The sequence below is a fragment of the Marmota monax genome, unplaced genomic scaffold (assembly GCF_021218885.2).
Source record: "Marmota monax isolate L192 unplaced genomic scaffold, Marmota_monax_Labrador192_F-V1.1 WCK01_AAM20220418_F8-fsc00015, whole genome shotgun sequence".
NCBI lineage: Eukaryota > Metazoa > Chordata > Mammalia > Rodentia > Sciuridae > Marmota > Marmota monax.
This window is the reverse complement of record NW_026692194.1, coordinates 22,258,487-22,272,428: the sequence shown is the minus strand read 5'-3', so window position 1 is coordinate 22,272,428 and position 13,942 is coordinate 22,258,487. Positions and strand designations below refer to the sequence as shown.

Below are 13,942 nucleotides of genomic sequence, written 5' to 3'. Positions count from 1 at the left end.
TTGCAACATTTATCAGAAATATTCGATTTTTGCTAACATCCTTAATAATGTAGCATTTATATCAATGCCTGGGGAACTACTTGCTAATCTTATTTCTATCAAATTATAAAAGGCACTGCAAGGATTTTGTTCAGTCTATTATGGAATTGGAATTCAGTTAGGTAGAATTTGATACTTAGAGTGTAGCCAGCACTACATATTAAGTCAGTAGTGCAAAATAGGCTAAATTCCTTTTAGAAAGGAAGTTTTCATTCTGTTATTGTGATGTATATATATTCATGAATTTATGATACACTGTAGTGTAGTTTGATGCTTAGAAAGGCCTCATTCTGAATTGAATGTAGAATTCATGATTTTATTTATTATTATTTTTGATAGTAAGGTTCACCAGTGAGTTTACTTCTTCAAGGAAAGGACAGTGTAATTTTAAGAGATGTATCTGCTTGTTCTGAACGGCCCACTCTCTATCAATGTGGGTAATTGTAACTTTGCAGAGAAAACTTTTTGAGTATCGATATTGATATTTATAATATCAATATTGTTCTCCAGACTTTTATAGGTTATGGCTTCTGATTGCTAAAAGAGGATTCACTTGCTGGGTTCAGTGGTGTGTGACTTTAATCCCAGCCACTTGCTAGACTGGGGCTAGAGAATCTCAAGTTTAAGGCCAGCCTGGGCAATTTAGTGAGACCCATCTCCAAAAAAAAGAAAGAAAGAAAAAGAAAAAAGGTTACACTCAAAAGAATTTTCCTAGTTGAAATAATATCATCAAATGGTATTAAATTTTAAGTGATTTTATTTTTATTATGTTCACATGGTTAAAATGGAAAAGGTGTACAATGTCTCTCCTGTCTCCCAGCCACTTGATATCTCTTTCCCCAAGTTTCTAGTTCTGGTATACCTCCTGAAAATGAAACACACATACACACAATCACATACACACAGTATGACTGTATATATTTTAAAAATTGTAGTGTATTATATCATTAAATATTTATTCACAACCACCTGTTAAAAAAAATAGATCCCAACTGATACAAATAGTTTCATGTCTTTTTTTTTTTTTTTTTTTTTTTTTTGCAGTACTGGGGATTGACCCCAAGTCCTGGCTGATGCTAACCAAGCACTCTATTACTGAATTATATCTCCCCCACCTCCCTTTTTTATACCAAGGATTGAACTCAGGGGCATTTAACCACTGAGGCACATCCCCAGTCCTTTTTTGTATTTTATTTAGAGAGAGGGTCTCACTGAGTTGCTTAGGGTCTCACTAAATTGCTGAGGCTGGCTTTGAACTTGTGATCCTCCTGCCTCAGCCTCCAGAACTGCTGGGATTACAGGTATGTGCCAAACAGCCCAGCCTGCAGCCCTTTTTTAAACCTGTATTTTGATACAGGGTTGCAGCCCTTTTTTGAAACTATTTTGATACAGGGTCTCACTAAGTTACTAAGGCTGGTCTGGAATTTGTGATCCTTCTGACTCAGCCTCCCAAATTGCTGGGATTATAGGTCTGCACCACCACACCACAGTCATGTTTTACTAACAGTGATACAGTGTATAAGCATTTTATGAGTAAACTGTAGATGAATTTTTAGAATTCGATTAAAGGTATATGCAAAGGTAATTTTTAAAAGTTATATTAAGTTTCCTATGAGATTGTATACCAGCAATGTGGGTATTTTTCTGAATAGTCTCTTCAAGTCAATGATTACAAAGCCTTTGATCTTTGTCAGTCCAATACATGAGGAAAAAATACTTTAGTGTAGTCTTAATTTTAATTTTTCTTCCTATAATGTTGAACATAGTTAAGAATCCATTTGCGGGGCCGGGTTGTAGCTCAGTGATAGAGCGCTTGCCTAGCATGTGTGAGGTTTGATCCTCAGCACCACATAAAAAATAAACAAAGTTATTTTAAAAATCCATTTGTGGGTTTTGGGTCCATTTTTTCATTGTGTTCTTTTTCTTACCGATAGGTAGGACCAAGAGAAATTTAGCTTGTGATATGAAGTTCCTTGTTATTGTGTAGTGTGCTGTCTTATTTTGTATAGAAAGTTGGTAGTGTTTTCAAATTAAATTATATTTTTATATACTTTAAAGAACCAAGTGATTTTATAAGCCTTGGTACTTCCTGCCTTCCTCTTCTTGGAGAAGTTTGCCTTGAAGCAACCAGTGAGAATTCAACAGCTGATTCCTTTACAAGTTGATCTTTTCATCTCTGAACAAAGTGCTTCTATTGCCACTTTTTGATTTTTCTGTTGTAGGAATTATCTATTGGCTTTCCCTTAAAGAAGATGAGATTTTAGCTTTTTCAGTTCTTTGCCCTCATTAATCTTTCCTTCATTTCATGAGAGGTCTTTCTTTTTAATCTGTATCTCTTACTCCTGTTTTTGTTTGTTTTGTTTCACTCTTCAACCCTCTGGACCAATTCTCTTGTAGTTTACCATCTCTGTCGGAAGTTCTGATTTCTTTGGGTTTTCTTCAACTTTTCTCAGCTTTTTTTTTTTTTTAAACATTGTTTTTACTTTTCAGGGGGTCTTTTCTTCCTCTGAATGCTCTTATTTTTCTTTTAATATAATGTTCTGTTATGGATTCAAAATGATTACCTTTCTAAAAGGAGTTTTTTTTTTTTTTTTGTGTGTGTGTGTGTGTGTGTTTTGGTCATTTCCTTTCTCCCATCTTTCTGTACTTTTCTCTTTCCAGTGAAGCTCTTTTCTTTTCCAATATTTCATTTTCTGCCTGTTTTGATCTCAGATTCTTATTAGGAAAATTCTTTTATGTTGGGCCATGAATGGTCTTATATTTTAAAGTGAGCACTGATTGGAAGCTCTGTGCCTGTTTATGAGGTTTGTTTGCTGTGGGGTTGGCTGAATGGTGATTGGATAACCTCCACTGTTATTGTCTTTAGATCTTCCTTTAAAGACTCTTCTCATCTTTTGTTTAAAGAATGTAAATTGGTGCCAGTATTTTGGGAGCCAGTCTGAAAAATGTTCGTAAATCAAATAAGAAGTGTAAAAACTTTCACTTAATTTTAAAAATCTGGTTCCTCTCTTAATCTGTTTGGTATTCTTCAATTCAGAAAATTTCATTCATGGTACCTCTTTTTTTTTTTTTTTTGAATGGGGATTGAACCCAGGGATACTTAATCCCCAGCCCTTATTTCTGTTTTATTTAGAGCAGGGTTTCACTAAGTTTTTTGAGGGCCTCATCCTCCTGAGTTGCTGGAATTATGGGCTTGCACCACTGCACTTGGCTTCATGGTACCGTCTTAAGAAATAAACCTCCATCTCCTTTGGAGGTGAGGGATCAGCATCTATTTATTATAACCATATACTGAATGGAGTGGAATTGAAATGGGGAGTGCAACTTGTTCACCCATTAAGTCCAAGATTTCAATTCTATGATTATTTCAGAGAAAATGGCACTAAAATTGGTTGGAAATCATAATGTAGAACTTATCTTTTTTTATAGGTAGAAACTTCATTTTTACTTATATCTTTTATTATTATGAATGAAAATACATTTTCCTATAGTTAGGATACGTGGACAATATAGTATATTATATAAACAAGCTGTCCTTTAAATAGGACATTGAGCAAATACGCTATCCTGTCATACTATACACTGTACACATAAGTGGTTTGTTTTTGTTTTCTCTCCTTTAAGACAGTCTTTAAGTTGCCGAAGCGGACCTCAAATTTTGCAATCCTCCTGCCTCAGCCTCCTGAATTGCTGGGATTATAGATGTGTGCCACCACACCGCACTGAAGTGACTTTCATGACCTGTTCAACAATTATTTTTGTTGGAAAGGAGCAAAAACACTTCAAACAAAAACACTTCAAACAAAACACTACATTTTTGGCTTTTTTTTTTTTTCATGTATTGGATTGAACCCAGGGGCACTTAACCTGAGCCACATCTGCAGCCCTTTTATTTTTTTAGTTTTTACTTTTTAAATTTTTTTATTCTAATGAGTTATATATGACAGCAGAGTGTATTACAATTCATATTACATATATAGAGCACAATTTTTCATCTCTCTGCTTGTATACGAAGTATATTCATACCAGTTATGTCTTCTTCATACATGTACTTAGGGTAGTGATGTCCATCTTATTCCACCATCTTTTTTTACCCCTTGCCTCGTCCCTCCCCCTCCCTCCCCTTTGCCCTATCTACATTTTATCTAATCTTCCCATGCTCCCTCTCTCAACCCCACTACAGTCAGCCTCCTTTTATCAGAGAAAACATTCCGAATTTGTTTTTTTGGGATTGGCTTACTTCAGTTAGCATTATATTCTCCAGCTTTATCCATTTACTCGCAAATACCATAATTTCATTCTTCTTTAAGGCTGAGTGATATTCCATTGTGTCTATATAACACATTTTCTTTATTCATTCGTTTGTTGAAAGACATCTAGGTTGATTCCAAAGTTTAGCTATTGTTTAGTCTTTTTTTCTCATGGCACCTATAAACTTGGAATTCAATATTTCAGAGGTATACCAAGTCATAACCAGTGACTGGCTTTTCAAAAAAAAAAATATTGTGTGATTGTGGATTCTCTACCACTTCAAGCATTTGTAGAACTATTCACCAGTAAAAGATCATCACTGGGGCCTCCTTGAGTATTTTTCCACAGGACAAATCAAAGTTATAACAATATTCTGATACTCTGTATAATGCCCAGAATTTATAACCAGATTGTGGAGATTATCTCTTATAAACAGTTTCAGTACATTGTGTTCATAATGTCTGATAATTGTTGCTTTTGGTTGTCAAACATTCCAAATTCCTGTCACCAAATTTCATTCGTGACTTTTTTTTTTTTTTTTTTGTGGTGCTAGGAATGAACCCAGTGACTTTACTCCATTGAACTAAATGCCCATCCCTTTTTACTTATTTTTTGAATCAGGATCTTGCTAAATTGGTGAAGCTAGCCTTGAACTTGCAGTCCTTCTGCCTCAATCCTCTTTGAGTAGCTGGTATTACAGTATAGGTGTATGACTCACACCTGGCCTCACACATGACTTTTGATTCATATTTATTAGAGGACAAATTTTAAAAGCTTTATTTCCAATATTCTCTTGCCATTTGTTATTTTTGCAGAAAATGTTATGATACTTGTGTGTGTGTGTGTGTGTGTGTGTTTCTGGAAATCAAACTCAGGGCCTTGTATATAATATGCAAGCACCCAATCTACCACTGAGCTCTACCCCAGGCCTATGTTGCATTTTGTAAATGATAAATATACCCCAGTTTTTATCATTTAACCAGTTTCTTATGGATAGTAGTTTATGATAACCTGAAAACATACAGATTCCTAAAAACGTGGGGATTTTTTGTTTTTTCCTACAGTACTGAGCATTGGACCCAGGAGCACTTCACCACTGAGCCATGTCCCTAGCCGTTTTGTTTTTTATTTGGAGACAGGGTCTCACTAAGTTTCTAAGTCTGTCCTCGAATTTACTGTCCTCCTACTTCAGCTTCCCAAGTCGCTGGAATGACTTGCACGTACCACCATGCCCAGCCAGATGATAGTTTTGATGGGAGTGGTGTGTAACATTTCATACATACTTGGTTTGAAAAGTTTTGTTTTCTTGTTTATTTTAAGTTGGAGAAAAGTTGTTGTTGCCATTGTTTTGTGTTCCGTGGGCAACTGCCTACATAACTGTTATAACTTATATCCAGAAATAAGGTATCTGGTTATAAACTTTAAAAGCTTTAAAGAAAAATCAGGTAGTCTGTAGTCTTTATGAAATGCCAACATATCTAGTTGAATTGTGTATCCTTTGTAAGCCGAATTCTTGTTGTATACAATTATAGCTGTCGGCAGCAGTTGATAATTGGGTTACTAATCAGATCCTAAAAACAATTTCACAATAGGCAGAGACATTCTTTTTCTTGAAAAACAAACACTTGGTGTAGAGTAAGAGATAAAATTGTGCAGCCTTTTCCTTATTTCCTATATAGTTCACTGTCTAGATTTATTGTTTGTATTTGGGTGAAAGTTTGCATTTATTTAGTTATTTTTTTAGATGGTCAGCCTCTCAAGTAGCTGGGACTATAGGCAAGCAACATCTTGAGAATGAATTTATATGCTTTTATTTATTATAAGAAATTTATTTTTTAAGCACTATAGGTTTCTTGGTTCTTTTGGGATCATTTTGTTTAATTTTATTAAAGTCCAGATCTTTGTGTATATTCAAACATATAGTTTGCTTTCTGGACTTCCTGTTATGAAATGTTCCAAGGTCATTTCAAAATAATGGCTGCTGGTCTGAGAGTTGTTTCTGCAATTCATATGAATAAATTTTCATGGCCAAACCTTATAAATGATCCTATAAAATCTGACTGTTAGTTAAAATGCTTTCTGACTATAATATGTGAGTAAACTATTACTTCCTTTAAAAAAAAAAAAAAATCCAAGCCAGAAACGGTGCTGCATATCTTTAGTACCAGTTACTTGGGAGCCTGAGGCAGGAAGACCTCCAGTTTAAGACCAGCCTGGGCAACATAATGAGACTCCTTCTCAAATAAATCAATAAAATTAATTAAAAAAAAATTATATAGGAGTCCAGACTCTGTCAGGTCTCTTCTGCCAAGATTTATCTCCATTATGGGGACCCTACCCCTTACACTATTTGTACTCATATTGAATTAAGGGAGACATTATTCATTTTACCTTCAGTGTCCTTTCCAGAATACAGGCATGAGTCTTTTTCACCTTAATTTAACTAAAGATAATTAAGATAAATTCAGATATTTAAACATTATTAAAGGGTAGAGAATATCCAAAGGGAAATAAATCTAGAGCATAAAAGCCAAATACATTATCTAGTCCATGCTTGTCTTCTGGGTTGCATGACTTTGTATAGTACAGCTCCTTGATTGCCATCATGTGGTGGATGACATTTTAGCAACCTTACTCCATATCCCATTCCTGGGTGCTGTACCCCCCATCCCCAGCCCAAAAGTCTTTATCTGAAAGAACCAGGCTTTTTCTAATACTTAGGTTGGTATTTAGTTTTGTTTTTGTCTGAGGCCATTATCTTTCTTGTTTTAATACAGGTATTGCCTTTTTCCAGGGAGTCCACTCTGGCTCCATGGAGAAGTGTGGCTATAAAAGATTTATCACATTTATTGGAAGTTGAAGTGTTGATTGGTCAAACCACTTTCTTCAGGCTATTTTTTTTTAAAAATCGTCTTCTCGCATTTATTCACTATTTATTTTGGCAGAGGAAAAAAAAAGAAATGTTACTATTGTGGGAGATTGAGGTACACACAGAAGGGTTATTAAATATGCAAAGTAGAAAGTGCTAAGTGTTGATGTTAATGAAGTGTTAATGAAGTTTAGTAGAGCAACTTGGGGAAAGAATTTCTAGAAGATTGGATACCTTGCTTTTCAGGAAGGAGATATGACTTTGCAGAGTTGGGGGGTAGTTAAAGGACAAGGACATGGTTTTAAAAAATAATTAGGACCTGAGGATGTAGCTCAGTAATAGAGTGCTTGCCTGGCATTTGTGAGGCTCTAGGTTCCATCCCCAGCACTGGGGGAAAAAAATAGATTTCCTAATATGGTAAACAAAAATAGTCCTCTTTACATGAGTTACATTAGAATCAGTTACTACAAATGTTGAGTGCAATATACTCTTTCCCTTTTACTTTTATATTTATGTCACCTGGTGTTTGAAGATTAACTGTGTTCTTTGATACCCTATTATTTTCTACTATGCTGTCAATTTTGTTTGTTTTTGAATGTGAAGTAACATTGGGCTTGACTGTAAACTGAGGGCTAACTTGAGATTTGTTCCACTTAATATAGTGTAATTAGCGAGAACAGTATGCCACCAACCTGCCAACAAAGGCAGGTTGAAAAACTTGAAATTTGATTTTTAAAAAAGCAACTCTTGGGCTGGGGATGTGGCTCAAGTGGTAGCGTGCTCGCCTGGCATACGTGTGGCCCGGTTTCGATCCTCAGCACCACATACAAACAAAAATGTTGTGTCCGCCGATAACTAAAAAATAAATATTAAAATTCTCTCTCTCTTTAAAAAAAAAAAAAACAACTCTTGAGATTAGTTTTCTTGTTCTTTGTCAGAAAGTTTATCATCAAAATTAATTATTAGCCAGGCGTGGTGGCCCATGCCTTTAATCCCAGCAGCTCGGGAGGCTAAGGCAGGAGGATCAAGAGTTCAAAGCCAGCATCAGCAAAAACAAGGTACTAAGCAACTCTGTGAGATCCTGTCTCTAAATAAAAATACAAAATATGGCTCAGTATGTGGCTCAGTGGTTGAGTGCCCCTGAGTTCTATCCCTGGTACCAAAAATAATAAGTATATTTAATATTTTTAGGAGTGGTAGGAAATTTTATCTTTTAATTCTTATGTTGTTTGTTTTATATAGTTGGAGATTAGTTTGTTTCGTTTTTAATTTTTCCCTCTAACAACTGTGAATCCAGTTCTTTATATTAAGTAATTGAAGACAGAATACCATACCACAGGGCAGTACTTGTGTGTGATTTTTGTTGGGGGGTGGGTATAATCACTATTAATTGTCAAAGTTTAGACTTTAAACCCTTTGCACTTTAGGTGCTTATTGTAGGGAAACTTATTTATACAACAAGATTTTTCAAAACAGCATTGTTTACAATAAAAAGAAAAAAACCAAGAAACTCAAAATGTTAACTTGTATTGAAATAGATAAATAAGTTGTACAGACATGTAATGCAGTGTAGTGAATGAATTATAATTCTGTGTCAGTGTAAACACTCAGAAATACAATGCTGAACAAGAAAAAAATGTGCTGTATATCAGTGTAGAGTGCTAACCATGTAAAACTAAACAACCTCACATGAATATGGAACTACAAGAAATTCTAATTAGAAAATTTAAGATAGTGCCCAACTGGATGGGAAGAGAGGTCCAGAGGTTTTAGTGGTGTTGATAAACTGTGGTGAGTGCATGGTTGTTGAGTTTATTACTCTTCAGCTATATATACACATTTTATAAACTCATGTGTGATGTTTCATAACGTTTTTAAAATTATGGTGGGAAAAAATCCCAACTTGAAAATGAGGTCATTTTGGAACTTTCTAAAAAATTACCAGTTTGCAAAAGAATGTGATTTCTGATACAGCCAAAAGATGTTCTTCGTTATCTAACCTCTGTCAATTAGATGCTAATTCCCGAACATTGAATCTAGAGCAAGTGACTTTCAGAGCGAAAATATGGAACTGTTCTTGGTGGAATCTTCAGTGTTTTACAGCCCAGCCTTGGGAAATGTTTAGTTTATATATATATAAATAATTTGTAGATGAACACAATATCTGTCTGTCTGTCTGTCTGTCTATCTATCTATCTATCTATCTATTGTGATACTGAGGAGCAAGCCTAGGGCCTCACACGTGTGAGGCAAACGTTCTACATCTGAGCTACAGCCCCAGCCCAGGAGATGTTTAGTTTTATGATTGTTTTCCAAGCTGGCCTTCCAGGTTCACTTTGATTCTTAGCATCCATATAGCTTTCTGTCAAAGATCATTCCTTAAATTAAAACCAAACTTGGCAAAAATTTTAAACTTTAAAAAAAAATTGTAAATGAGGAGTTCTTGTGGATTTTGAACCTATTTGTTAAAACGTGAAACAGCAGTAACTTAATTGCAAGAACATCAGAGAAGATGGAAGCTGTGATGAAATCTTTTTTCCCCATAATTGGTAGATGGGATTGAAAAGTGGTTTATTAAGTATATATAAATAAATATAAAAATAGTCAATATCAATATAATATAGCCAACAATTCAATTTCATTTGCACTTATATATCTTTACAAGTTGTCCCTTTTTTTTTTTTTAAGAAGAAATACCCTTCAATAATAGAAGAATCTAAGTAAAAGTACTTAGAACTAGGTTTTCAAATCATTGTGTCATAGAATATTAAAACAGCATGTTCTAAAATAAAGCACTGGACCAGGGATGTAGCTCAGTGGTAAAGTGCTTGCCTACGATGTGCAAGGTGCTGGGCTCAATTCCCCAGTACCTCAAAAAAAAAGGGGGGGGGGGCTGGGGCTGGGGCTCAGTGGTAGAGTGCTTGCTTAGTGTGCATGAGGCACTGGGTTCAATTGTCAGCACCACATAAAGATATTGTGTCCACCTAAAACTAAAATAACAAATATTTTTTTAAAAAGTGAAAAAAACCACATTACATTAGTAAATAAGAAATAATCTTTAATTTTTATACCTTCAAGATTCCTTTTTGTAAATACATGTGTAATTTATTAATACATTTATTTACAAATTGATAGACACACAAGTTGTAAATTTAATATCTAATTTATAAATGCATATGTATTCATATATATTGAATGGTTTTCAGATTTTTAAAATTTTTTAATTAAAATGGTTTTAATTTTTTCTATAATGCATAGCTGAAAAAAGTTAAAAAGAAGTCTAGACCCAAATGGGAGTCAACTGATCTAGATTAGTATTTCTTTGTTTGTTTTTTTGTTGTTGTTATTTATTTTATTTTATTTTATTTTTTTGGTACTGAGAATGTAACTCAGGGACACTTAACCACTGAGCCACATCCCCAGCCCTATTTTTTATTTTATTTAGAGGCAGGATCTCACTGGCATGATTCTTTTTAAAGAATGTTTTATTTGCTGAGCTCAGTGGCGCATGCCTGTAATCCCAGCATCTCGGGAGGCTGGGACAGGAAATCACAAGTTCAAAGCTAGCCTCAGCAAAAGCCAGGATTAAGGATAAGGGATGTGGCTAAGTACCCCTGAGTTCAATCCTTGGTACCCTCCCGCCCCAACAAGTGATTTATTTATTTATTGGTACTAGGGTTTGAACCCAGGGACATTTTACCACTGTGCTATATCCCAGCCCTTTACTTTTTATTTTGAGACAAGGTTCTCATTAAGTTGCTTAGGGCCTTGCCAGATTGCTGAGATTGGCCTCCAACTTGAGATCCTCCTGCCTAAGCCTCCAGAGTTGCTTGGAATACAAGTGTATACCATCATACCTAGCTCAAAGAGTGATTTTTTTTAATATTTATTTTTTAGTTCTAGGTGGACAGAATATCTTTATTTTATATTTATGTGGTGCTGAGGATCGAACCCTGTGCCTCATGCATGCTAGGCTAGTGCTCTACCTCTGAGCCACAACCCCAGCCCCTCAAAGCATGATTCTTAAATCTCTAGCAAGCTTTATTGAAGGTCACATCCAATATCTATTAAAAAAGGTTTTGGAATTTGCATTTTGAATAGATAGTAAAAGCAATCATTTTATGTTGTTTACTAATGTTTTTATGCACTGTTCTAAGCACTTTACATTAACTCATTCTTCATTGCAACCCTGTAAAGTATACAGTGACTAAGAGATTTGCCCAAAGTCACACAGCTGGAGTGGAGGGCCAGGATTATATGTAGAACAGGGAATTCTTATGCTCAGTTTTGAGAGCCACTGCTCAGTTCAGAAAGCTATATTCTATAATAATAAAGTTGGTCAGGGAGATGTGGGGGATGCACAGCAGTATTTTACAATTCTAAGGTTTTTAAGTCTTTGCCAGCCAACACTAGGTAGCTACTTCATGGATCACAAAGCTTGGCGTGGTATGAAGTATGTGCTTTAGCACCATATTAAATTTATGTTCTTAACGGAATACAAGTGTAACAAATAAAATTGTTTTCGATTTGATGTATGATAAAACCTTATGTAGGAGGCTAGGCAAGTAGTATACACCTGTAGTACTAGATACTCTGGCGGCTGAGGCATGAGGACATAATGAGCCCAGGAGTTCAAAGTCAGCTAGGGCAACATAACAAGACTCTTTAAAACAAAAAAACAAACGAACAAACAAAAATATCAAAATAAAAACCAAATGTTTACAGAATGGAAATTTTTATATTTTAATTGAATTTTAAAAAGGAGTTATATGTAGGATCATTAGGGAAAACATTGATTTTCATACTTGTTTTGTGGAAAGTCTTTCTAAATATATTAGTTTTTCTTTTTTAATTTATTGAACAAGATAACTTATTGTTCCAAATATTCTCATTGTTCAGTCTTTTTTTTTTAAGTTGTTGGACACAACACCTTTATTTTATTTATTTTTATGTGGGGCTGAGGATCAAATTCAGTGCCTCGCACATGCTAGGTGCACACTCTATCGCTGAGTCACAGCTCCAGTCCCATTGTTCAGTCTTTTTGTAGACTTATATATGAAACCCTAGATTTATCTTGTAAACTGAATTTTTTTAAAATACTTCTTAACCAAGTTTTATTTCTTGGTTTTTCTTTCTCCTACAACAGTGTTTCTCAACTTGTCTACATGTTCTGATCACCAGAGCGACTTTAAGAAGTACTGATGTCAAGGTCCCACCTCCAGAAATAGTGATTTAATTTCTTTGATTTTAATGTGCTAAAGTTGAAAACCACTGCTGTAGAAGAAGGATATAGACAGAAATTTCTTGGTTACTTTTTTTTGTTTTTCTAGTAAATTAAGATAATAGTGATAAATATACTTGATAAGAGTCACTTGAGAATAGGTGAAATATTTTAGGAAATTTTCTATCAAATTTAAACATTTAACACCTATCATTTTTTTTTTCTTTCAGATTTCATTACTAAACATGGGTGCATTTTTGGATAAACCCAAAACTGAAAAACATAATGCTCATGGTGCTGGGAATGGTTTACGTTATGGCTTGAGCAGCATGCAAGGATGGAGAGTGGAAATGGAAGATGCACACACAGCTGTCGTAGGTATTCCTCATGGCTTAGAAGACTGGTCATTTTTTGCAGTCTATGATGGTCATGCTGGATCCCGAGTGGCAAATTACTGTTCAACACATTTATTAGAACACATCACTACTAATGAAGACTTCAGGGCAGCTGGCAAATCAGGATCAGCTGTTGCGCCTTCAGTGGAAAATGTCAAAAATGGTATCAGAACTGGCTTTTTGAAAATAGATGAATATATGCGTAACTTTTCAGACCTCAGAAACGGGATGGACAGGAGCGGTTCAACTGCAGTGGGAGTTATGATCTCACCTACACATGTCTACTTTATCAACTGTGGTGATTCACGTGCTGTTCTGTATAGGAATGGACAAGTCTGCTTTTCTACCCAGGATCACAAACCTTGTAATCCAAGGGAAAAGGAGCGAATCCAAAATGCAGGAGGCAGCGTGATGATACAGCGTGTTAACGGTTCATTAGCAGTGTCTCGTGCTCTGGGGGACTATGATTACAAGTGTGTTGATGGCAAAGGCCCTACAGAACAACTTGTTTCTCCAGAGCCCGAGGTTTATGAAATTTTAAGAGCAGAAGAGGATGAATTTATCATCTTGGCTTGTGATGGGATCTGGGATGTTATGAGTAATGAGGAGCTCTGTGAATTTGTTAAATCTAGGCTTGAGGTGTCTGATGACCTGGAAAATGTGTGCAATTGGGTAGTGGACACTTGTTTACATAAGGTATGTAAGCTTCTTTGTTATAATTAAAATGCCGTGTTAATTTTGAAAAGACATGGTAAGTAAATTTAAGCAAACTTAAAAGTTTTAAATATTTGCATTAGGAAAGACTTATATATTTTAAAATAATTGTTTCACCAGTAGTGAAACCACTGAGTTTTTTTGTTCATTTTTTGATTTTTGTTTTCACCACCCCTTCTGCCCCAACTTTCTAATTTGAAAATTAAGCTTAATAAATTTGAGACATTTGTTGTCAATGATGCCTTATTGCATCATTGACATCAAATTTTGTTTTGAGAGATACCTACACAGAATTGTGACTTTTGGTTCAAATTTGTAATGTTGGCAGCAGCCATCTTCAGCATGATTTTGAAGCAACTTTATAAAATGTTTATAGTAGAATTCTGTATTCCATATACTAAAAGGTCAGGAATCACATAATATTAGAAGATATGCCAGAAGTCAAGCCTAATT

The 13,942-nt window shown here is 35.0% G+C and overlaps 1 protein-coding gene across 8 annotated transcripts in view; it reads left to right on the top strand.

Annotated features, from left to right (window-relative positions):
• Positions 1-13,942, top strand: part of Ppm1b (protein phosphatase, Mg2+/Mn2+ dependent 1B) — an 85,179-nt gene that overhangs the window by 31,739 nt on the left and 39,498 nt on the right. For all 8 annotated transcript variants that reach the window (XM_046425011.1, XM_046425018.1, XM_046425026.1 and 5 more), the window contains one exon: positions 12,611-13,471. In XM_046425011.1, coding sequence (XP_046280967.1) covers positions 12,611-13,471 — 861 coding nt within the window. The remainder of the gene's footprint in view (positions 1-12,610; positions 13,472-13,942) is intronic.